Source organism: Anoplolepis gracilipes, chromosome 13 (assembly GCF_047496725.1).
Source record: "Anoplolepis gracilipes chromosome 13, ASM4749672v1, whole genome shotgun sequence".
Taxonomy (NCBI): Eukaryota; Metazoa; Arthropoda; class Insecta; order Hymenoptera; family Formicidae; genus Anoplolepis; species Anoplolepis gracilipes.
The window spans coordinates 8,247,437-8,273,679 of record NC_132982.1 but is presented as its reverse complement, the minus strand read 5'-3'; the positions used below and the strand labels follow the sequence as shown (position 1 = coordinate 8,273,679).

At 32.6% G+C, this 26,243-nt stretch overlaps 2 protein-coding genes and 1 long non-coding RNA gene across 5 annotated transcripts in view; 1 reads left to right on the top strand and 2 right to left on the bottom strand.

The window, feature by feature from the left end:
* Positions 1 to 1,372: 1,372 nt before the first annotated feature.
* Positions 1,373 to 10,188, bottom strand: LOC140672402 (sorting nexin-13). Of its 3 annotated transcripts, none has more exons than XM_072904544.1 (10): positions 9,985 to 10,188; positions 8,041 to 8,153; positions 7,797 to 7,896; positions 7,615 to 7,701; positions 7,402 to 7,526; positions 6,544 to 7,108; positions 4,707 to 6,272; positions 4,296 to 4,484; positions 4,005 to 4,219; positions 1,373 to 3,690 (listed from the first exon to the last, which is right to left on the bottom strand). In XM_072904544.1, the coding sequence occupies exons 1-10, from the start codon at positions 10,021 to 10,023 to the stop codon at positions 3,360 to 3,362; spliced, it is 3,330 nt and encodes a 1,109-aa protein (XP_072760645.1). In that variant the 5' UTR covers positions 10,024 to 10,188; the 3' UTR covers positions 1,373 to 3,359. The 3 variants fall into 3 exon arrangements, with proteins under 3 accessions (XP_072760645.1, XP_072760646.1, XP_072760647.1); XM_072904545.1 differs by lacking the exon at positions 9,985 to 10,188 and adding an exon at positions 9,547 to 9,954; XM_072904546.1 differs by lacking the exons at positions 7,797 to 7,896; positions 8,041 to 8,153; positions 9,985 to 10,188 and having other exon boundaries at positions 7,619 to 7,701.
* Positions 10,189 to 12,066: 1,878 nt separating this feature from the next.
* LOC140672413 (uncharacterized) overlaps positions 12,067 to 26,243 on the bottom strand; it is a 90,313-nt gene continuing 76,136 nt past the window's right edge. The window contains exons 2-3 of the long non-coding RNA XR_012047887.1: positions 12,492 to 12,627; positions 12,067 to 12,325 (exon numbers count right to left, since the gene is read on the bottom strand). This is a non-coding gene — a long non-coding RNA (uncharacterized lncRNA). The remainder of the gene's footprint in view (positions 12,326 to 12,491; positions 12,628 to 26,243) is intronic.
* Positions 17,810 to 26,243, top strand: part of LOC140672407 (alkaline phosphatase) — a 182,593-nt gene continuing 174,159 nt past the window's right edge. Inside the window, exon 1 of the mRNA XM_072904553.1 lies at positions 17,810 to 19,771. Coding sequence (XP_072760654.1) covers positions 19,651 to 19,771 — 121 coding nt within the window. The 5' untranslated portion in view covers positions 17,810 to 19,650. The remainder of the gene's footprint in view (positions 19,772 to 26,243) is intronic.

Sequence of the window (26,243 nt, the reverse complement as noted above, 5' to 3'; positions counted from 1 at the left end):
CACGTTGGGTATAGTGTGCGTACTACTACTCTACGTCGTACTATACACCCGATGGAGCCTCGTCCCCCTTCGAGAACGAAACGGCTGAGGGAAGAGAAGTGCGATGCCAGAGTATGACCCCCCCCCTCTTCCCCTCGTTTCTCTTCTTCCTCGTCATACGACTTTCTTCACCTTTCTCTTTCTCTCTCTCTTTGTATCTCCCTGCTTCCCTCGCAAGAGCGTCCCGCTCGCTCCCCTCCAACCCCCTTCGGCACGCTCTCGCGTGCGTGAATCATGCATATCGATTTTCTTTCGTAGAGTAAGCGGGGGCCGTTCGGTAGTCGCTCACGTATGGCCGCTATTTCCCTCTCCCTTTTCTCCCCTTTCTCTCTTCTCCCCTCTCTACCCCCCTTTTCTTTCTGAGAGAGAGCCCGGGGGCCGCGTTGCGCCACGAGCGAACCCCCTTCTGAAAACGCATACGCGTACGGTACCTGATTCTTTTCGCACAATGGCCCGTGTCTCGCTTTCCTTCTGCCCCCTCGCCCTCTGTCTCTTGCTCTCTTTAGCTGCCCTCCTCTTCCTCGCGTACCCCTCATCGTTACGTCGCGCGAAGCCCTCGACGCTCTCTGACGATCACCCTCTCCCCCTATATGTGACGCTATTTTGCGCCTCAGTAAAATATCCCAGTCAGAGACGCGCGGAGAAATTTCAGAATGCAAATCCATGATCTTCCAAACTATTTTAATATTCTAATCTCTGTAGTTTCATATTTATAATACAATATTTTATTTTTGTGACGCTGATAAGTAAAAATCTTTTAAAAAGAAAATTATCATACAATATAATTCTTCTTAAAGATTTGAAAAATGTAATTCTTAATAGTTATTGCTGTCGAAAGGATTATTAATTTAGAAAAAATTCAGGGTTTGTCATTTTCCGTCCAGAAAATATGAAATATAAAAAAAAACTACGTCGACTTATATGAAGTTTTAGTTAAGAGAGAAGCGGTACAAAGTACGCGACCTGGGGGGGATTCGTGGCAGAAGCACTGGTCGCCCCCCATCTCTTCCTGCCCTTCTCACTCGAACATCCCTTTCTGCCTCCCTCGTTTTCGTGGCGGCGGTAGCTACCGCGCGCTCCTTCGGTAATAAACTTCTTTTGTTTTCAAACACCCTCGTTCGTTCTTTCGCTTCTTTAGGGACTCGTTTGAACCGGCGCGGCGGCCGACTAGGCTTTAACTAAGCTCGAAACAAAAACGTTCATTTAATAAATAGTTAACCGAATCATTATGGGCATTTAAACTAATTTGATGAGAATACATTTTATGTGAATTATAAAAGTTGAAGGAATAAATATCGGGATACATTTAGGAGATAAAACTAGGAACTCCTAAGTTATAAATAGTTCCTTTAATAAGTGAACATGATAAGTGTGTATGGAGTTTTAACATGAGATAACTCTATATACAGACGTACGATGGAGTAATGTATAACAATTTTATACAATTGCGTTTTGTATTTTCGACGAAGGGAGTATCCTTCTAAATTTTTACAGATGTTCAAAGAACGCTGTCGAGATTGTTGTTAATAATTTTTCGCTCATGAGTAGATATAGGTACTTACTCGACCGCGAATGGCACAAATAAACTACCGAGTACAATTTCAACATAAATAATTAAGTATAACGTCTGCGATAAATTATATTACTTATCTAAATTGATTGCATCGCCTTACAACTTAAGTAAATTGAGTGATGTGTAGTGTACTTTTTACATCTACTTATGTAGTATATTATAGTTTCCCGAGCGCTTCTTTTGTAAAAAGAATAATTAACTAATTATCCGGTGTGTAATAGTTAAAAATGCAAGTGGAATGTTTCCGTGAACTTTATTGCATTTCCCTACGAGGTAATCACAAGGAATTCGCGAGTTTTTTTTTATTTTGTTGTATATTATTCTACGTTAATACCCACGAAAGGATAGCAAGATCCGAGTTGCACAACTCGGTTACGTAATATCGATATTGAAATTCGTATATCGTACTTTTTGGCCACTAGATCACTTAGCATAATTGCACACATCATGGAAAAGTTCTGTTTACCACCTGTTTTTCTGATTGCACTAACAATTTTTTTTCAATATATTTTAATTCGAGGAAACAATCTACATCTAGATAATCTAACGAGAAAGAATTCTAAGAAGAGAGAAGCCAAGATTAGTTTTTTTTACTATTATTTTAGTCTTTTATACATATAATAAAATATCAAATTAATTTATATCTAGAACATCATCTTATTTTAAGAGAAAATTACTTATCTTTGTATTTTTCATATTAAGTTTAATGTAATTAAATAAGACAATTTCTTAAAAGTTTCATTTTTATATTTTCATTATACTATTCCATTGGAAAAGATTTCTGGCGCCGATTAATTAACAGGGGAACTCTATAGGATGGAACTTTTCCGACGTGCGCATCGTTGAACGTACAAATCGTCAAGATATGAAAGCGTATAACTTTCATTTTGTTCCCTGTCGGAAGCTGTAGGCGCGACGGGTGTCCGTTACAATAGCGTATGTATGCACTTTGCATTGCAATTCAGAGGACTGTTTGAAGAGAATAAACGACATTCAGTAATATCTCAATAAGCGTAACGAGTGATGTCTCATTAACCCATTGAGCTCAAATAAGCTTAGTCGGTGAAATATTGAACTCAATTTCAAAATATTGACCCTCAATCAACGCAGACATTTTATAGAATATTAGAGTATGTGTTCAACAACAAGAATGGCATAATTGCATCTAGTACTTTGCATTTTGGAAACAAAAATAATAAACTAAAATATAAAAAGTAGGACATTGTGTGTACAGTCTACTATAAACTCTCTCGCACATACACAGATAATATTAAGTACATGTTACAATTAGCATGTTCACACATCGCTACGTTCTATAAGATAAAAGATAAAGAAGTAAACATTTTTTTTTTCTGAGAAATAGGTGAAGACATTTAATTGTACAGAATTTGCAATACCTACGTAGTTCGTGTATCTGACAAAAAATAGTATTTTATTTATCTTTAAATGTTTCGTCGTGTAAGAGATAAAAAGAGAGAGAAAAACTAAATATTAAAGTCGAATAAGAGCTCAATGAGTCATAGATACAAATATTTTAAATATTTTAAATATGTTTCTCTTATATTGGACACTTTGCACGAGAGTATTTTCTTAATATCGTAAATCTCTAAGCTACCTAAAGAACTGTGATGTATATCTTTATTTAAGATCAATAATAAAATCGAGATTCTTAATGTCACGAGTTAGTTTGAGTGTGCAATTGTTCTCGCACTATTGCATCCGAACATTAATCCGTCCTGTTCTTTCATTAGGATCTCGTTTTGCTTTTATTTTTTACCCTGGGTGATACTGAATATAATTTCCTGAAAACCGTCACAAGATTGTTCTGTGGGAATAGGGTCTCCGCAATACCCTCTAGCAACACATATAACAGTCTCCTGTTTAATATGGGCCGCTGAAACAGCTCGAACACTCTCAACAATCCGCGCCTCGTTGTCTCGCTACCTATGATATGTTTCAGTTCGTCCGAAAGACACGAAAGCAAAGCTACCTTAGCTGCCACTCGCGTTCTATTCTTCATTTCTGTGTCTCGCGGCGGTTTATTCTCAGCCTTTACGCCATTCGGCCAGAAGCTATTCCTGTAAAAATGTGATTAGTACATTTATAATTTTCCCTTTATTCATCGATTAAACGTTGAATGAGATAAACAATTAAAATTATAAATATTATAATTATATTTACATGTTTTAATATCATAAATTAAAATGATAAAAAATATAAATTTTATAAAATTATAATATACATATATGAATTATTTTAATTACATTATTTATACACATTTAAATTATATTAAATTATATTAAAATTATAATAAAAGTATAATTAAATTATATTAAAATTATATTAAAATCTCAATGATATTCCTTTTTACGCAACAATATCAGTTACTTACTTGAACAAACGCAAATATCCCGCAACTTTCGATGGGCTGGTTAAGAATGATACGTACTCTACTATTCTTCTATTAACTATATCCCCAAACATTGTACGAATAATTTGGCGCAATAGCGTTATAATGCGCCGCCTTAGCCACTGATTTCGCACTTTCAGATCAAATATTTCGTCCATCAATAGCAACATAATTCGCAAGGGTATGTTATCGTCAGTCTAAAAATAAATTAAAATGATTAGTGGATCGATTCGACATATTGATCTCGCGAACAAATATAACACACGGAAATACCTCTGTATCGAGACTGGCGCCAACTTTGGTGTTCTCATAAAATATACTCGTTTTCTTGGGATTGCCAAAAAATTTGCTGAGATTGTCCATCACACCGTCCACTGTACTCAACATGTTATCTGGCATTGTTTTCACTGCCTGTGTAACGCTTTTCATGGACGTCTTCAAAGGATTCATTAAAGTATCTATCTGTAAATTAAATATTTGATTAGTTTATATTAGTCCTAGAATGTAACAATAATAATAATTATTATTATTAATAAAGAACTTTATGTAATTTATTATATATTTATAACTTGTATATTTTACGATATTTTTTTTAATAAAAATTTCCAATATTATTTCTAATAAGTTTCTAATAAAAGTTTTATTCATTTGATCATAAGTGAAAAATTCTACAATTTAATTTACCGTTCTTGATATTTGGCCGCCAGTAACTCCTTTATCATAATCTCCTTGCTCCAAAAAGGCTAATAACAAATTCTGCAGTCCCATGTGACCGTCGACGATTGCAGGTTTCGTCAGTTGACACAACCAAGCATTTAACATCAACATTCGTCTTTCCAATACGGTCCGCTCCATATTGTGGAAAGCCTTTTTTGCGGGAAAAGGAATTTTGGCCAAGTCGTAATACTTCTCCTTGATTTTCTGATGCAGATCGTAGAAATCAGAATATCGTCTATAGATGTGCCACTTCTCTTTATAACCCGAATCGTAGTTTTTCGTGACTGCTACGGCGTATATGCCATATGTTTTCCCGCGATCGTTGACGATACCGGTTTCTATTATCGTGGCAGTGATCTCGAAGCGGCCCTGCTGTAATTTCTTGATTGCATTTTGATCGTAATTGTTCTCGTCTAATTTGACAAATTGTTCCGCGTTTGTTTCCACGTAAAACGAAACGTCTTTCTTCTCGCCGACTTGCTCCATTTCCGCGATGGATCCCTTACGAACATTTTTCGTACCCTTGAGATTGCACGTATCTGAGTCAACCTCGTCGGACGCTCTCTCTTCATTCGCTTCTCCTATACTTGTTAAGCTCGTCGAAGAATTTGATTTCTTGGTGCCTTCCTTCACGGTCGAAACAGGTTTCGTGTCATACGTTTCGCACAATTCTTCCAGAGTATCCAATTCGTTGTTCGTACTAGACAAGCTTATGCTGTCCAAGGATTTTGCATCATCTTCGGAAACTGGATCTTTCAGCAGATCCAGCTCGGCAAGCAACTTGACGTAAGCTAATGATCTTTTAAAGCCCGGCAGGAATCTGTCTTCATTTTGTAGTTTTTCGTAGCAGCAGTTTCGCAGCTCATCGAACCACGTCTCCTTGACTGACTCCGTCTTCATCTTACTTAGCAAACTTTTCACCAGCGTGTCGTCCAGTTGTAGCTTGGGCGATGCTTTGTCACTGAGATATTGTTGGTAAATTTTTGTGGCCGCCTCTTTCAGATTATCCAGATCTGCGTTCTTGCGTCTAACGCCAATCATTCCTGGACCAGATTGAGCACTTTGGATCTTCTGCAGTTCTATATCCGATATTTGTTGCTCGGCCGAGACTCTCCATCCGTAGATATTCAAATAAAAAAACAGGTACGCCTCTGCATTTATGGAGGTCATATAATCGATGAAGTAACTGAGGGCAATATTATTCTTTAGCAACTCGTCTAATGGCAAGTTAACTAATTTTTGGCCCGGTAAAAGCAATCTGTTCCACTCTGGTTGAGTGCCGATCCCATCCGTTTCTGTTTCCAAGCCCTCCTGCATGCCGATGATCCTCGTCTCTAGAATTTTTTTCACGTAAAGCAGACTGTTCAATTGCTGCTTCACTGACAGATCATCGTCTCCACCCGAATCCTTCGAACGTAAGTGTGCTATTTCTTTACAAACTATATTCTTCGTCGCCATTAATTCGTCTAAATTGTCTGTTATTCTAATTACTGTTAAAAAGATATCACTTGGTAAACTACCCTCCTTGGTACACTAAAATGAAAAAAAAAATCAAAATACTACTATGATTCAAGTAAAAAATTAATACGATATATATATATATATATATATATATATATATATATATATATATGTATATATTAATATAAACAGTATTTTGAGACAAGTTTTAATAACATTCTTAATAAACATTCTTCAAAAACATATGACACAAGCTTTAAACTTAAATAAATTTATCAAAATTATAAGTTCTCGAATTTACGACTACAAAATTTATCAATTTCACATTTGCTGTTATACGTACCAGCCATATACATGCCTGATTAATGTAATCAGGATCGGAAAACAGATCCAATAATGGTCTGATTATAACGTTCACTAACAGCTCCCTTAAAATAAATCTCACAGTCAAACAATCGAAGTCTGCCTTGGGTAGCACCAGGTACAACAGAATCTCGGATATTTCGCCTAGGAATTCTAATTCCTGTGTATCGTTCGTGCATACTAGATCTCTGCATATCAAATTATTCTCCATTTGTACCTCGAGATCAAAGAATATCTTCTCCAGCGATTCATTTTCCTTCTCTTCGCCAGATGACTCGATCGGTTCGGTGAGTGAGGATAAGTTGGGTATATAAAATTTCGATTGTGAGTACCAAGACACATCGGTCTCACTTTTGTTCCGGCGATGAGTCGGTGTCTTCTTTGGCGTTCCACCTGACGTGCTTGAGCTGGCACTATCCTTTTGAATCCTGTTCGATCGCAATTGCTTCATCCTCGCGCTTGCTTGTCGATACAGCCTGACATGCGAAGCTGCATCATCAACGAGTCGCGTAGTCAAGTAGGGTATCCAATCGACACTCTTGACCCTATTTTAATATTGCATAGAAGACTATTTAATCAATAAACGGAAACGATAGTGACCATTTCTCTTCTATTTCTTTGTATAATGGATATTTAACGTTTTTTTCTAAATTTTAACATCTACAAAATATACTAATATTTTATATAATTATTTTGAATAACATTTTAAAAATTATACAAGCATAGCATGCATATAGATAAAGGAATTAAAATTCAATAAGGCTAAAGAAAACTGGTGTAAAAATGTTCCAATTCTGATACAATGCATTAAATGAATTCATAAAAAACTTATATATACCGATTTGCGACATTGATGGCGATCTTCTGGGCAGTATCTCGAACAGAATAGATAAATTCTTCATCATCTGTAACAACACTGTACCATGGCTCCACATAATCTCTGATTATAAAATCTAAGATTTCCTAAAAGAAAAATAACAGATGCATTAAGCTATTTCCCAATAATCAAGAGATCCAGTTGATATTGATTTTATAAATATTGAGTATGTACTTGCAGGGATTCATCAATGATACGGCTACCAGTTATTCTCCTATCTAATGTAAATGTCATCCTTTCCTTAGACAGCTCTAATATATACTGAAAATATAAAATATTATTATTAAATATTATATATAAAACTACATATTAAATATTATTCGCGGTGATCGAATTATTTCAAAATCTTGCATTACCTGCCGGAACTTTTCAGTCTTTTTAGTTATGTCTTCCCTTTCAGACTTAATTACATTGTCGAGATTCGGTGAGTATGTTCGGTATATACAGATCAATGTTCTGCAACAAATTAGTCTTTTATTTTTCATGTTCTGTATCGACATGTACTCTCATTTAATTTAATATTTTATGTAACTACGCATTGTTGTATATTTTATAAATCTTTCTAAAAAAAGAAGGAAAAAAATCTTTTTTTCGTCTTACCCTAAAATTAATGTAATCAAGCATATGAGAAGTTTTGCAATCGTTTCTACGCCGAAGATGTAAGCCAGTAGAATCGCGGCAGCTCCGAGAACGCCATACAATGGAACGTTCATCTGCAAAGATAACAATCTATTGTCAGACGATGGATTGTTACAGCATAACTCTTTAGAGTTTCGCATATACCGCATATACACGGTGTAATTATCTCGAAAGACGTCAACTCGCGCGTAGATAATGCGGAACAAATGTACTGTTAAGACTTTTCCATGTGGCGATGGCAGCTTATCATGTGCCTCTTCCCTCACGTCTATCAAATAGTGACTTATCGCTCGAAACAAGAGGGAATAAACGGAGAAATATAAATGAGAGGATACGGCTTAACGATGAGTCAGTAAAAAAAAAAAAAAACATAATCACAGAGTACAACTTCTTAGGCGACTGCGTAAGAATTGATAATCTTGTGTCGTGAATAAAATAGAGAACTGAAACTCAGCTTTTTTTTTTATCTTTTTAGACGCAAATTAATATTTTATATTCGTATTCATATTTTGATATTTTTATATGTATAATGGAAATAGAATACGGATAAATATCACTTTATTTTTTATAATTAATTTTACATGTATGTATATGGAAGATTAGAAAAATTTGAAAAAAATAATCTGGATTTTATCTTAAATAAATTATCTATAATAAAGACTGATGTATTATACATATAATAAAAATAATATACAAAGTATATGCCAAATAAATATTATAAATTAGTTATAATCTATATAAAAACACACGTGCGCGCGACAATGACAAGCTTAGTTTAATTTTGGCAATAATATACGTACTCTACATCAATTCTATATAACAAAGTTGTAGATTTATTTATAATATAGTGACGTGTCGTGTTCGGATATATCACTAATTTTATTGTTTATAAATTATTTCAAAAGTTAATCTTTTTGGGATATAGAAAACTGAAAAATGTTTTTATAAATTTGATTTTTAAATTTTTATAATGTTTTTTGGATATAAAAATTTAATCATATTACTTTGCTTTTAATGATTATCATTAGTTTGCTACATTTATTCATATATACATAATTGTTACAATTTTGTTAATATTTATTTATGTGCGTGCGTGTGTGCGTGTGTGAAAATTTGTCGTATTAATATATGTAAAATTTTGTGATGAACACAATGTACAAAGATATTAAATTTAATTTTTCCATACGTAAACAAACTGGTACATATTACAATTTGCAATAAGCCTTATCAGAATAAGCAGATTAAAATAATAATGAAAGAATAATTCACATTAAAGTTGTTCAAGATATTTCTTTCTAGATATAACACTTAAGACATAAACGACAAGAGATACATATCTCAAGAGATATAAATCTCCATGACGTATCTCTGTTCAAGAGATATATAACTATTAGTAATAAACTTATAATAAGGATCCAAAGCACGTGCTTTGTGATAGGAACAGATTACGAAATGTTTGATATTTACCTTTTGTTGTCATACACTCTTAAGACAAACGTTTTCTCCCGCTCCATTTGTCTTATTTTTATTCCCAAGAGCCTCTTTATTTTCGACAAAGATCGATCATATTCGCTATTCTTATCATAAGTGACGATTATTGTCTAGAACTCCGAATCTAGATATTTATCATACGTTCCTCTCTTCTCCTCGCCCGTCTCATCGCGCGCACAAGCAACACTAAACAAATGTCACACTACTGACGTATGGTAGGCGCGTGAATGCGCGCCTATTACACGTCACGGCTATAGAATCGTGAATCACGAGACTCGTAACTTTGTCATCTCGGACCGATGAATGAACGAACCACGCACGGAACTCAGAGGCACGGATTGCCGTCGAAGATGACGACAAAGGTCCGTCGCGGTGATATACTTTTTTTTTCACATGTTCTTTTTTAACGCCTACCTTTGGTAGTTGCTCGACGGGCCGATTGTCGTCGCGCATTCGGCAACACGCATATTGCAAATCTCGCAGAGGCGGTGCTCACGCTCGGCCAGCTGGTCAGCTAAGCGGTGCTTTATTTACATCCTCGCAGATGGTGCGGCTCGATGCGCTGCTGAGTGATACGTCGGTCGACATCATGTCTTCCGATTCTCTCTCTCGCGCGAGTCTGCGTGCTTGAACCTTGAACGATGCTGTCGCGAAGCGCTCTCTGTCGGCAAGTGTATGATCTTTTATTATAGTTTACTTCATTAATCAGAAAGTTTTCGTTTATATCAGCAGGATGATATATCACGCCTTTTTAATAGCTAAACTGTCGCTAGATGGACGTACTAGTTTAATTTAACGATATAGAGAATTATTTTTATATGTGAAAGGGAAGAGATAACATACTTAGGTAATGTATTAAAACTAATTGTAAATATTATTACGTAATTAATTACATGCTTTGGTTATATATTTTATTTTATTATACATGTAAAATTTTAACGAATTCAAACTAATGTATCGGATATTTTATTCACGCAAAAATTTCCTATCGATAAAACAGATCGCAATTGTAAATTGCAAATTTACATCGATTATAAACTTATGCATAATAACAGGCAATTTATCATAATATTCCTTTCATCAATATAAAAAGTTTATATTTGGCGATTCGAGAAATCTCGTATCTCAATTCACAAACTGCCTCTTTTGAGATGAATTTCATCTGAAATTCAAATCAACTCGCGATATTAAAAAATTCCGTGAATGATAGGATACGATGATGGTTGCCATCAATTGCAAAAAAAAAAATCTTGTAGAATTTTTTTATCTCATTGTTCCTTCTCAAATTCAGATGAAATTTGTCCCGAGAGACAGCTGTCGCTTGATAACGCGTTAACGTTATCGCGATGATTAACATTACATATTTTTTAAAATCTATTCAATTATGAAAATGGGATAAAAATTCTATTATTTAAATATAAAATAATATGTAAAAATTATTCTAACAATTCTATGCAATTACCGTACAATTTTAAATGCATTTTTTATAATTAATTATAATTTGTAAATATTACATCTATTTTTATGAAGGACATATTATAATAAAGAATACAAAATGCATTATACAATCGATATATTGATATATTTATACTTGCTAAACTATATATTATACATTTATATTAAATATTGATATATCGCACTTTAAGTCACAGAAATCGCGCTGTGCGCATGCGCCCTCTCAACGCGTCATGTTGAAACTTTATTCATATTACGCGCACGTCGCGTTAGAGTGCAATTATTCGTATATTTGTCGCGATTTTTGTTGTAGTAAATTGATTCCTGTGTATAAGTACAAGTATTATTAATGTAAGTAACTTATCTGCATCTGCGTCGACTTTTCTCTTGACGCTATTTTGTGCATCGCATCTAAATCATTTTGCATCTCTCGCGTTCTTCTGAATGTAAGCATCACGAATTTAACATTAATATTATCCTAAATCGAAAAATGATCGTCTTTCGTATCATATTATTGATATGTATATAATATCGCGTTAGAAATCAAATTTCAATAAGAGAGATGGCTTGGACATTTATATATAATGCTACGAAAGGTATTTAGACATTTTATTTTTATGCGGGACGATTTAGATCGTATGATGAAAGATGCTGTAACATAATTAATATTCATACTGCACTTTGTCAAGCCATCGAGACGGTAATGCATCTACTTTACAGGTTGTGTTCCAAAATTCATTGCCAGTACTGTCAATATTGTCATCTTTCTAGTATTCAGTGAACAAGGATATGCTGACAGTGAATTTTGGAACACAGCCTCGTGTACACGTATGCGCCCTCTGATGCGCGCGCATGCGCGTGTCGATGCGCGGGAATGTGCTTTTCGCGCCATGCGCCATATTGAAATTTCGTCCGTCGCGCGCATCGCACTGTACGCGGTCGTTCCGATATTTTTCGCGATTTTTATTCGATCAGAGTGATCCGCGAGTGTAATAAATAGTGCTACATTGAGCGGGAGACAAGTGACATCGAGTATTATTATCGCGCGTGAGAGCAGGCGTTGATTGAGACATAATATTTGTAATATTTATGTAGCGTTTTATTTTGGCCGGTTTACGAGTCGCGCATCGCGTGAAATCATTCGCAGTTATACACGCATTCGTCGCGATTTTTGTTCGCAGCAGACTGATCCCCAGGTGATGACGGAACAGTCAAGCGGATAATGAACCGAATTAAGCGAGGAACAATCAAGTATCGATGAAAATGCACGTCATTAATTATGTAAGTAATTTATCTGCATCTGTAATAGATATATATATATATATATATATACATATATATATATATATATATATATATATATATATATATATATATATATATTATGTATGTTTGATTTCTCATGATGCTACTTTATGTATTGTATCAAAATTATTCTGTACTTTCTTATAAATGTGAATACCGACGTTGGTTAATATTCGCAGCAGACTAATCCCCGGGTGTGATGATGGAACAGTCAAGCGGATAATGGACCGAATCAGGCGAAGAACAATAAAGTATCGATGAAAATGCACGTCATTAATGTAAGTAATTTATCTGCATCTGTAATATATATACATTATGTATGTGTGACTTCTCATGATGCTACTTTATACATTGCATCGAAATTATTCTGTATTTTCTTATAAATGTCGTGAATATCGACATTGATTAATACTATTTCTATCAAGAAATAATCATTTCTTATATTATATTAATATATATATATATATATATATATATATATATATAATATATAAATAATCAAATTTTGATAAGTGGCACGGACTATTTATAAATTTTTCTACAAGATTATTATTTTCAAATATTTTATTTATTTCGTACGATTTTTTAGATACTTCTGATAATATGGTAAAAATATTTCAAATAGAACTTTGCCTGTTTTGAATGAAAAGCAAGTTTTATTATTGTAATTGATTGTATAAAAAAATTGGTCTATTTGTCAGATTTTTATCTTGAAAATCATATGGATTGTTACATTATTTATATTGGTACATTTTATACAAAGAACTTTGCCCTAGCAGCACTGTTATTTTCAAATTTTTTATGGAGCAGATTATTATTGCAATTCGAGTGCAATAATGATCCAAAGTAAAAAAAGTAAAAAAAAAAAAGTAATTCCCCATTTGAATAGAAAAATAAAAAAACCACGAACATCTCACTTTACAACGCATATCGCGTTGCAAACGCAACTGCGGTGTGTTTTTTTTATGTTTTATGTTTCTTTCCACCACAATACACTTCAGTGGTAACCATGTGTAGTGAACAGACTGACCGAGTTAGCGGTCGAGCCCTTGTGAAAGGTAGCCCCTCGTTTGGTGAAGTGAGGGAAAGGAGGATAATTAAATGTCTATCGGAAATTCGTCGGTACGGCCAACGGTCTAACTATCGAAAGGTGATTGAAACTATTCGGTTTGTTCTCTCTCTCTCTCTCTCTCTCTCTCTTTCTCTCTCTCTCTCTCTCTCTCTCTCTCTCTCTCTCTCTCTTTCCTTCTCTTTTGTTCGCCGTTCACAGTCACAGGTGTCTGGATACGGCAGCTTTATTCTATTATCGCGTGACCGAAGTGCTTCTTCGAGTATTCCGAGACTCATCGTCTCGTATACTTAATTAATCACGCGGCATCACTGATATTCAACGTTAAATCTCGCCTGCGGCTTTGCCGTGCTTTTTTTAGACGCGTCCAGCGCGAAATGCAAATCTGTTCCTGACTTTGTCATCGATATGCATTGTTCTTCTTCAGATTCCTCAGGAAAGTGATAGCTTTTATAATTGAATTTTGCAGAGAGATAATATTTACTTACATATCTTTCTCTCAGACTGAAGCACGTGTACAGATTAAGATATCTTAAACAAGCAATTCTTTCTGATTCTTTAGCTAGCATTGTGTCGGATAATGAATATATGTAATAATTTTCCGGATTCATGGGTTAATTTATTTTCTAAAATGATAAAATTCCATGAAAAGGTATTATTTTTTAAATATTTGTTGTCCTCGTGTTTTGAAATACCGATTCACAAGAGATATTGAATACTTAAATTATGAACTACAATTCTAATTTTAAAATGTCTTATTCAAAATAAGAATTTTTTATAATTTTTATAATTTATTATTTTTGAAAAAAATAATAAATTTTTCTTGAACATCGTATAAAAGAAAATGTTATTTTAAAAACATTAATTTTGCGAGAAACATGGACATCGTAAACAATATTTCATTATTTATTTAATAATGACATTAATTTTTTTGGATTATTTATCTACAAACATCAGGATAGTCAGGATTTTTCTACCTTGATAAGATTGAATAGTGACGAATAATCGATGAGAAAAAACATCCCAAAGGATGGTAAGTTCTTTTCAATCTCTCAAGAAATCTAAGACTAGCGGTCCAAACGTTGGAAGATTCGCGAAAAATTCTATATCTCACCTTTAATATTGGCAAGCGACATTTCCTAAGTAGAGGATGACGCAGTCAGGATGCGCATTGCTCAGATTTTCTTCATTCTTATACAAAATGTCCCGAGAGATTTTTCTTTTCAGAGACAAAATCTCTGAGTTTTAAATGTAAAATTCTAGCTTTTAATACTTAATAGTTTGGTTTTTTATTTTAAAATAAAACCAATGAAAGACAAAATAATAATATTCTATTTAATTAATTCTTAGTTAATTGTATTATTGAATTGTACTGAATTATAAAAATATCGAAATGTACTAATTATTGCTTTAGGTGCATTGTGTATTTATGCTGGATTACATTATACTTGCTAAATTAAAAATAATAATTTCATACGGTTTTTAATTTAATTTCATCATAGTAATTAATTCTGTATTAATATTATTGAAATTATTTACAAAAAATAGTATTTCGTATAAAAAACTTTGTTTCGTTTACATCTTTACTGATTTTTAAATGGATATGGTTAATAATAACGTTATAAAATAAGTCATAAAACTGCAAAGACTTAATTAAGAATTGAAAAAATAGTATTTTTTATAGGTATAAAGTGTCGAAAAGTGAAAATAATTCTATAAAAATTACAAATTTTGTACGATATACATAATATACGAAAAAATAATCTATGTGAAATAAAATTCAAATAAGGTTTTCATAAAAGCTTTTTTTAATCGGAAAAAATTTGTATTACTTTGTAATTTAATCTATTCATTTATAATTGATATTCAGAGAGAAAATATATACTGTGGACAATTTCGTTACATCATCATTAGAATTATTTGACTGAATTCACATCGATTATTGAACTTTTATTTAATTTTGCGTACTCTCTATGATATGATGGTGAAAACTGAAGAATTCACTTTGGAGTCTTTCCAATTTCTTTGAAAAACGATTTCCAAAGTTACTACTCTTGGAATGCTTGCTAGATATACAGACTATCCAAGCCCCATTACTGTGTCCATTATAGATATTGAAAATTAAATTAAGAAAAATGATATTTTTTGAAATGTCAGATTAATAATTTTGAAATTGTAAATGATTCAGACTTGTAAGAATTCATTTTAAAAAATAAATATATAATAGGGACTTTATATTATTTAATTTTGAAAAAATTAAATAATATTTTAATTTATTATATAATCATTATTAAATTATATTTTATTTAATTTTGAAAAAAAGCTTTAATAGAATTATAATTTTCATTTTTATATACGTATATATTTAATTCTAATTGAAGATTTTTAAATTATCTTTATTAATGCATATTTGTTTGAAAAATACGTGCACTCTATTAAATTTCTATATATTTTGCATCATGTTTAAAAATAAATTTAAATAAAAATTAGCTCAATATTTAAATGGTTCGAAGAAAAACATTACTATTTATTTCTATTTAAACGTTTCCATACACACATGTATAGTTAATAAAATATACAATGAAAGCGTAGAATAAAAGAATAAAAATTGATGTTTCAATCGTTTTCACTAACAAAATTCGTCTCCAAATTTACCAAAGAATTTGCATCTGAAAGAACGCGTTAGTAAATAGTACAGTGTGGAAGAGACGAATCGCGAACAAACACAAGATGTATGCGCGAGATGGTCCACAGTGATGCATGAAAGGATTATATGGAGAAAGAAATCTCACAGTTTTTGTTACACCAGATAATAAAGTATGGTATATTAACACACAAGAGAGATTTATTAACGGACAATTTGTATCGATATTTTTTTTTGTTTCTAATGTAACATATTTTGCACTACTTTATATTGTTTTTTGTACTTTGATTCACTAACCATTTTACACATTAGCTTGTATCATAATTAATAATTACTTATAATTATTATATGATTACAAATAATGTATTATTTTCAACTTTTATGTTCTTTTATGTCCTTTTAAAAGATGTATCTATATAACTGTATTAGTATAATAATCAAAATATTAATATGTAAAATGATTAGTAAAACAAAGTATAATATATATGAGGAAATAATTACTCGTAATATGAAATAACAAAAGATAGGACATTGTATCATACTAATTAGCAGCAGAAAAATCTTGATAGCAATTAATCGATAAATAAATGGCTTCTCTTTTATACCTTTGTATCATACTTTATTATATTATTTATCTAATACTATATAAAAGAATTTTGAAAATTTTTTCACAAGAGAATTTCTCATTTTTAGACATTATATAGAATTAAATATTATGGATATAGATATTTTTTATAGATTATAACAGTTATAATTTAAATATATCTCGACAACATAAATATAATAATTCTGGATCGTATAATTAGTATTTTAATATTTTACAAACTGAGGTAGATATTTCAGTTTTTATTTATATAGCTCTTCATTTTTTATAAATGAATGGAAATTAAGTATAAATATTTGAAAATGAATTTACTTAATATATACAAAAGTAAATCCTTTTTATTAAAAGTTTTTCTTTTTATTATATTAATCAAGATTTGAATTTTTCATGAAAAAAATTCCGACATTTTTTAAGTATAATGTTAAGATAAAATATTTTTTTAGCTAAATATATTTTTTTTAATTAATAAAAATATGTTATACGAATAATAAGTAAATCTAGCCACAAATATAATTTTTATAAAATAAAATAAAACTCAATTTCTTATATAAAAAAATTATCAGACAATTTTCATAGAATTACCTTTAACAATATCGCGATTCAATATTGTTTATTGTTTATTGATTATGATAAAGCTACCCTATAATAACTCTTACTCCGTACTGGTGGATCATTTTTGTCTGTGATTTTTCTAACGTCAATTTTTCGAAAACAAATAATCATAAAATAATATATTTAAGTAAATTATTTTTCAAATTTATTATTTTAGTCTTTATTTAGAATGTTCAAAGAAGGTATACACATTTTTTCAGATTTTTTAAAACACTTTAACATATTAATAAACTTATCGAAAATACTCTGACCTACCTGTACAGTTAGAAGGTGCCAAAAATAACAATACGGAGTAAGGGTTAATTATATCAGCGTTTTCAGGACTTCAGTTTTCGCGATGTTCAAAGTAGTTTCTCAGGTCAGATTGAAATATGGCTAAACTATCATCTTAAATTCTTACTTTCCTGTTTTTTTTTTTTAAATCTCAAGAAAAAGAAATCGGACAAGAGTTTTTCACACTCCGACGACGACGGTCGCAAGTCGCAGTCGAATTGGCACGCAGCGGGTGGTTAAGTTCGCTCTCGGATTCGCACGGTTGGCGTCGGCGCCGAAAGGCGAAAGCGACGAGAAACGGCGGGCCCATCGGTACGCTCGAGCCACTGCGCCCGCGTCCGTCCGTCCGCACGCGCGCCAGTATCCCTGCCGGTCCTGCGTTACGCCGGATTCACTACTCATCCTCATTCCGCCCCTCGTGGAGATCGGACGCGGATGCGCGTAGGACGGGGGATCTCTACGTGCGAAACGATCAACGACGGACATCGATATCGCGATGAGTGTTATCGCGGCTGCGACGAGAGGCGGAGGGTGGTAGTGACCCGCGCCGGATGCGACATCGGTAATTTACATCCCGTGAACGGTGCGATATCCGATTTGTGTTGATTCAAGTAGATGATGGTAATCTTCGAATCTCTTGATATTGAAAAGAAAGACGCTTATATATGCTTTCGCGATAGGTCTCGTTGCGATTGAATAGCGAAAGAAATTGTGTACGACACGAGGAAAGAGTGAATGCGAAAATGTAAAGGAGATCTTTTCTTGAAAGAAACAAAGTGTTTTGCAAAAGAACACAAAAAGTGCTGCGATATACAAAGTTCTCGTGATATACTTCGTGTAACGAATTATAATTCGGTTCAGAAAGCCGCGTGATTATGTCATCGCTTGCGTGTATTCACGTTCGTTAGGTATCATGAAAAAGTGGTGGCTTTGAAGTCTTCGTAAGCTTCTTGTCGGGATAACGAATTTTCGGTAAACGGTCGCTCTTCTTTCGCTTTGAGGAGGGAGCTCTGATTATATGAAAGTAACAAAGTACGGTAAGGTCGGTGATTTACGGGAAAAAAAGGCTAGAGAGACGGGCTCGAGGATGCGAGAAGAACGGAAATTAAATATGCCCCACTCGTGTATAATCATGTATGTTAGTTAATGCAATCGAAACGCATCTGCATATTTAACTTTTTCAATGTTAGCGCGTGTAAGGAGATATGGAGCTTTGTTTATCTCTAACAGTTATTTTTTATAAAAAGCAAAAAACTGTCATAATTAGAGATTAAACTGTGTAAATTTTATTTTCGAGTCAGTGAATCTATATACTAAACTATATATAAACTGTTTGTATTATATATAATATTTCTATAAAATCACAGAAAGAAAATCATTCGATTAATCGAATATTATAAATACGCCTGTTAATCTTGATTTTCAAGAAAGGGATAATCGAGGTGGACACACGTGTGCCATTAATAAACAATTAAAAAATTTGCACACGGATTTTGTTATATATATATATATATATATCTAAGCATCGCACAAATCAATTTCTCGTCGATAATTCGCGACAAATCGATGGGACTCGGGAACAATCGATTGGCGTGTCCGTCCGCACCATGTCCGGCTCGCCGTGCACGACCGGCCGTGCATCATCCTCGCAGCAACGAGCGGTCGCGTCGAGTCGCCGCGATTTCGGACGCCGGGATAATTTCTCGCCGCGCGAGATAACTCGCGTCGACGCGCCGGAAGCGTTCGCCAGGTCAGCGCTCCTCGTCCCCTTCTTCGATGCAAGCCGTTCGTTGGACCGTCAGGTAGATAACCGGAAGAGCGGTGCTTTCCTCCGGTAACCGACATCGCATGGGACGAGTAGTGGACGAGATCCTGTAAGATACATGACGAGATTCGGGACGTGGTGCGAGGAGAGTGACGGTAACGAAACGACGAGTGAGACGCGACGGTGAAATACTGGACGCCACTTAAGGAGGATGGTATAGTGAGATAAGGGTGCTCGTGATACATCGCTCTACTCGAGCTGCTGCTAATCTTCACGGTGAATCTGATCTTAAAAAGAACTACACGTAAAGGGGTATGAGAAAGAAGGGGTACGGAGGATAGCACGTAGCGCGAATGGCCCGTTCTCGTTTCGGAGAGATGCGACGCTATCCATTGCATATCAACGTAGCCCTCACCGTCGTTCTATCGGCGATTTGTGCCACCGTCGTCGTTGTCGTGCGTGCCGGCAAACAAGGTAAACACGATACTTCTTATTTCGATCGTATTGTACTAGCGATTGCAACGATAACCCCCATAAAAGCACCGTAGAGCACGTAGTACGCATAAGAGAATGAAATGAGTAAAAGACGCGAGAAATGAAAGAGAGAAATGAAAAATTGATTACACGGTTCTCTCTTTCTGTAGAAAGCATGCGTATTTTTTTATTCGTTTATATTATTCTGCGAAAACTTTACTTTTTTAACGATTAAGTATAATTTTATTCATATTAAATAATTATTATGCAATTTATATACTTTTATAAGCTGTGTGCATTTTTATTTAAACTCTTTGATGCACTATTTTCCATATATATTTATATATCTTTAATAGAGTTATGATATATATATATGTATATTTATTGAGGTACCATTTTATCGCATTTATAAAGTACCATTTATCGTATTTATAAAATATAACATTATTGTAAAAAGTTTTTAGATAAAATATATTTAATGATTGATGAAAAGCTTTTGAATTGAAAAATACGGGCATATAAATAAACCTTCGAATGTGGATTGTAGTCTGATCAGATGTATCGCAGTTGGAATTTCATTATTATTATTCAATGGAATAGTAGGTTCATATCGCACGATCAGGAAAACAATTTCACCAGCGGAAGGTATCTTTCAGCAGAAAACGGCTTTTCACGGTTTGCAGGTGAATACAGTTTCGCGATTCTTGGCAGGCACAATGGACGCGTATTGTGTATCGCCGATTCGTTATCCTTACATTTCCGATTGAGATGGTTTTCGGTATGCTTGCCAGGTCGCGCAGAATTTTTCTCTCATTGTACGGCACCGCCTTCGTAATGACTCAGTCTGCGGTGGAACGTGAGGCAGACGATAACCAAACTGTCACAAATATTGTATTGTGCAAGCTTTGCTATTCTAAAAGCCAATATCGGTGTTTTTAACCTTACACACGAGGAGTATTGAATAATTCAAATGGAGTATAATAGTATAAAATAAAGAGGGATTACAAAAAGCGATTACAATTCTTCTTCTTTTTTTTTTTTTTTTTTTTTTTTTTTTGATAAATTTTGATACATTTAATCGCTACAGAGAGAATAACAAACCACATTTACGATAATATTACGTGGTAGACGCGCTAATCAATATACGCGTTAAGTATACGTTATAATCTTAAGTCTGGTCCTGAAGTCATTATTAATTGTTACGCTTGGACCGACATAATATTACATTCCTCGTGGGAAATGTGGTTCATAGAAATGAACATAACAAAGATGTTCTATTACATCGGACGACTGATTACGATAATTTCAATAAATAATGTAATTAGAGAATTTATATAATTACATTTGTTTTGATATTTACACAAATTCAACTAACGTAACTGACATAAACAATCAAAATAATGTAATACTGTTGGAACTGAACTATTGCTTTGTTATATCTTTATTTCTATATAATTAGCAGAACAATGACACATTTATTTTATTTATCATAATTAATTTTCCAATTTGTTTAACAAAAGAGAAAAAAGATATTTAAATTACAGATGTTAATTATAATAACAAGAATCTGCATAATTGGAAAAATATATTAATTAAAATTTAAGACATTTACACTTTAATAAATTATTTTAAGTAAAATTTTTCTCTAGTTAATAATTGTGAAAAGATATAATTAGAGAAATTTAATTGGTGAATTAGTATGTATTTGTTTTTGCATTTATAAGAAATAGCATGCGTTAATTAAGACTAATTAATTGTTAACATATGAAAAATACAATGCACAATTATATAATTTAGGAAATATATTTAATTTTATACACACACACACACAAATTGATCACTGCTATATAATTGCAGAAGTAACATGCAAGAATGTTTCTCACAATGGTTAATGTCAAATAGCACTATGCTTATTCACAATAATAATGTCCTGCCAGGCTTACGTCACACTGTCAATTGTTGCAACTATAGATTTAATGTACGTCAATTCGTCATTCTCGCTTCCTAGGCCGCCGTTTAGACGATCTAGCTTAGCGTGTAATTTATGCATCCTCTGCTCTCTCGCAACTTGTGATCAAGCTTATGTACAGTTGCCGTTAATAGTACATTTAAGTATGTATAATTTGCTGCATGATATAATGTAATTGGATAAATAATTTATATTTTCTTGTTCACTTGTTGAGATCATTTAATTCGCAAGTATAAAGCTTTGACGTTGCGGAAATGCAAACTAGAATTGAAAACCCAATATTGCCAAACTTTTTTACTTTGAAATAATTTTTAAAAATTTAATACAATCTTATAGCAAGTATTGTAGCAATTATATATATGGTGCAAGATGGAAAAAGTTTGCCAGGTTAGAATTAAACGAAAAGTTTACGTATTTGTTCAGACAGAATTATTCATGAGTATAAAATGAAACATCAGTGTGTTTTATTATTAGCATTAAAATTTTCCATATATTTTATAAATGTGTAGAAGGATGTAGAGAGAAGACAGAGAGAGAAGAGAGAGAGAGAGAGAGAGAGAGAGAGAGAGAGAGAGAGAGAGAGAGAGAGAGAGAGAGAGAGAGAGAGAGAGAGAACTGTTACACAAGATGTGTGTTTAGATTTTGTAAATATTCTTAAGCCCAGCACGACGGCATCCAAGTTTGATATCTAATAACAGTTTTCTTCGGGGATTCTCGAGTTTCTAGTGCGACCAAAAGTTTTCACGTATCGGGAACACTTAATAAGTTGGATGATAACACCGGAGATACCTGATTTGCAACTTAATGCATGGTCGATATGCAGCAATGTGCAATCTATGAATTGAAAATTTTTGTTTATAAAATATCAAATGTCACAAAACTTGAAAATATTATTAATATGGCAATCGTTGTGGAATTCTAAATACTCGAAATTCAATAACAAATAATTTTGTTATAATACGGGATTTATGGAATAAATTTAATTAAATAGTGTCTGTTATTTTCAACAGAATTAAACGAAAGGTTATATGTACGAAATATATACATCAAATCAAGAAGATTATTGTCTCTTTTGATGTTGAAATACATTTAATTTATGACAAATAAACTAAAAGATTTTTTCAATCTGTGTGATTGTAAATAATATTCTATATATTATGCACAATTTACAATATTCTATTTTTTATCAGCATTATAGGCAGACATCTGCTGAATATGTTTTCTTTCGTTTGTAGTTATATTTGAATATTTAAGTTATTATTTATTTCTTCAGTAATGATAGGCATTGATAATCATATTTCAATTCGATGACGTGACATAAGATTAGAAATAAGCTTATTATAAGGTTGTATTCATTGAACTTGATAAGTCAACGATATTATACTAACGCTATATTAACATATCAATAATGCATTATTTCAGCGAAGTGCATTGTATGTGAGCTCCTATTATTCAATGCCGAAATAAATAAAAGCAAACATTTCCACTTATTGTTAAATTGAGTGCTATGGCAAACGTTTAACTACGTGCAGTGGTTAACTGCAAGGACACATTATTTGACTTTTCCCATTATATGTAATAAATGTAAATAAAACTTACATTATGCAAATATTAGAAACTAAATGTTCTCAAAAAGTCCTAAGAGGTATATTTTTGTTAAAGTTAATTTACATATAAATTTTTCTTTACCACAAATATATGAAAAACTAACGTTCAATGAGGGATTTATTTAATATTGTATCTCGTAAATTGAATATATGCAATACATATAAAACATAATTTAAATATAATATATAATAATTTCTTGATTTCTTAATTTTTATATATAAATATAATATATAAATATAATATACCTTCTGTTTTCTAAGCAAGGGAGAAAGAGAGAAAAAAAGAGGGAGAAATTCTTTTTAAATAATAGATGGGAAATTGATGTCAAATTGATTTATTTTTTTGTAATTTTATTACGTCAATTTTATACGTATGCGCGTGTGATAGATAAATAAAACAATGATGGAAAAAGTAACAATATTTTTGTGTATAGTTATCTATTTTCAAGTTACCACATTTATTATATATAATTCTCGTGTCAAAACGAGTTCTCTCATCGTAACAGCTGTCACGCTAGTTTTTATTAAATGAAATGTAATTAACTTTTTAACAATGACAGGGTTTCATATAACACATATTTATGTGTCGTATGACACTTTATCTCTCATATGTAGAAATCGCGGAAGCACATATGCGTATGCGCACGTAATGAGATAATTCGGTTTTTATTATGAGTGGCGCGTACAAGAGGGCTTATTAAATAGCGCTCGTTGTTAAAACGATGCCAACACCGCGGTTGTGTCACATGTTGCGTTTCCAAGATTGCAGATATAAAAATATGCCGATATATTTGCATCGTATTTTTAACATAATCTTCAGTAAATGTAAATACATTAGACTTTTTTAAAACAGTCTTGTTTTAATAACCTGTTTTTAAATTATATAAAAATATTTCTTGTAAAATTTATATTAAACTTATATTATATTATATATAAAATAGGAGATGGAAACAGTATACCTAATATTATAAGTTTGTGAAGTAAAGTGAGATCTTTGTGTATTACAACTTTCTAAATTTTGATATTAAATTTTGAACTTTAAATTAAGTTCCTTAGTTATTTACTTACGTTTCTTATTTAATTTCCTTCCTTAATTTATGAGCTTGAATAAATTTACAATTACTAATCGTCAAGCAGCCACAAATTTTTTAACAGTCTACAATATTTATAGACATATTAGTATTTCGTCTTTCTTCTATTTAAATTTTAATATGTTATTTCCTTTTACTAATATCAAAATCCTTGGCATATCTTTATGTTCTCTTGATCTCATACCTTCTCTTCATCTTGAGTATGTGCATGTCGAGATTGCAGTCGCAATTTACGCAGTTATGCGGTAATAATAATGTCTGTAATCGTGGCAGTTGGTGAACATTAGTTGCACTGCGTTCTGAACGTAAAATGTGGCGTTACATCGGCTATGTGGGACGTGCATACAATTTGTGCGTTAGTTGCATGCGCAGGTTGAGCGGATATGCCAAGTTGCAAAATCTTCTTAATAGCTCGCAGTTGATTATATTATGTGAGCGTATATAAAATATGGATAGCTTTCGCGCAAATTTACAGTATATATTTTCTTTACATAACATTGGTTTACAAATTTTAATTTCACGCTCTTTAGATTCAAATGTAAATGTTTAGATATTGGACAACATTCGCATTTTTATATTACTGTCTCGTATATTAGGAAAAAGTGTAAATTTCTCCGTAATTAGAATTTCTCTCTTAATACTGGTGTTTAATTTCTCGGATTAAAATTTTGTTAAAGTAAAGTTAATTTGGAGTAAAGTCGAGATGAGATTTTATATATGTGTAGCTTTCAAATTTAACTTGTTAAAATAGTAAGATAGTATGTATATAATAACATCGCTTTAATGAGAGCATCCGTGAAATTTTCGCGAAATGAAAGCTCATTTATATAATATAGAATATATTTAGACACACAACTAGAAATCTGAAATTAATTGATAATTATAAAATATACTTTTGAAAAGAGGTGGATTTGCGGAAAATGAATGTTCTCTTTTATTATTTTAGGTATGCGGAAAAATTTCTCAGATATTTTATAAGCCACTTGTGAACTCTCATGTCTTTATATGTCTCTTTTAGTAGTTCGGAAGTCACGATATACGCAACTATTGTTCCGCACAAAAAGATCGTTACCACCGGTAATGGCGTGGTATCTCAGTCGCTTTATCCTGTCGCTTCTGTCGATGGAGCTCACAATCAGTCTACATCTTTCCGAGAAGTCCTTAGTATAGCATGGTAGGATTTGAGGAACATTGCGGCACACAATGCCCGTACGGAATAATTACACGGGCACGTCAGCCGTTCGCGTAATCGTGCATCACACGCGTCTGCTCCATCGTCTACTGGATGCTGACGTTCGCATTACCGGTGCAAATGTCCGGGGATTCACTAACGAATTGACTTAACCATTAGATGCATAATGTGTCGTATTCGATACATCAACACGCGAGTTCCAACACTTTGTGATATTCCTCTCTTACGAAGCGTTCCATAAAATCATATTCGTGATACACTCAATTATACTTATTCGAGGGTTCACGATTCGCGTTATCGATATTCGCGGAATAAAAATTTATAACCACTCTTTTTATTAGTGACCAGAAAATTTTGTATTTGCAGTCAAAATTTCAAATTCTATTCCATTATCTGTATAAATTCTTTATGAAAATTAACCCCTTAATTGAGAGAAGTATTAGTCTGATTTTTAAAAGAATGATAAAAAAATAATAGCTAAATAAAAGCTCCTGCAAAATGCTGCAAAACAAGAAAAAAATTATCAAATTTTTTAAACCAATATCTGATCAATCTTTTAATAACACTTGAGTAATTTTTTCTAATTTTAGTAATATGGATCTCAGAAAATATT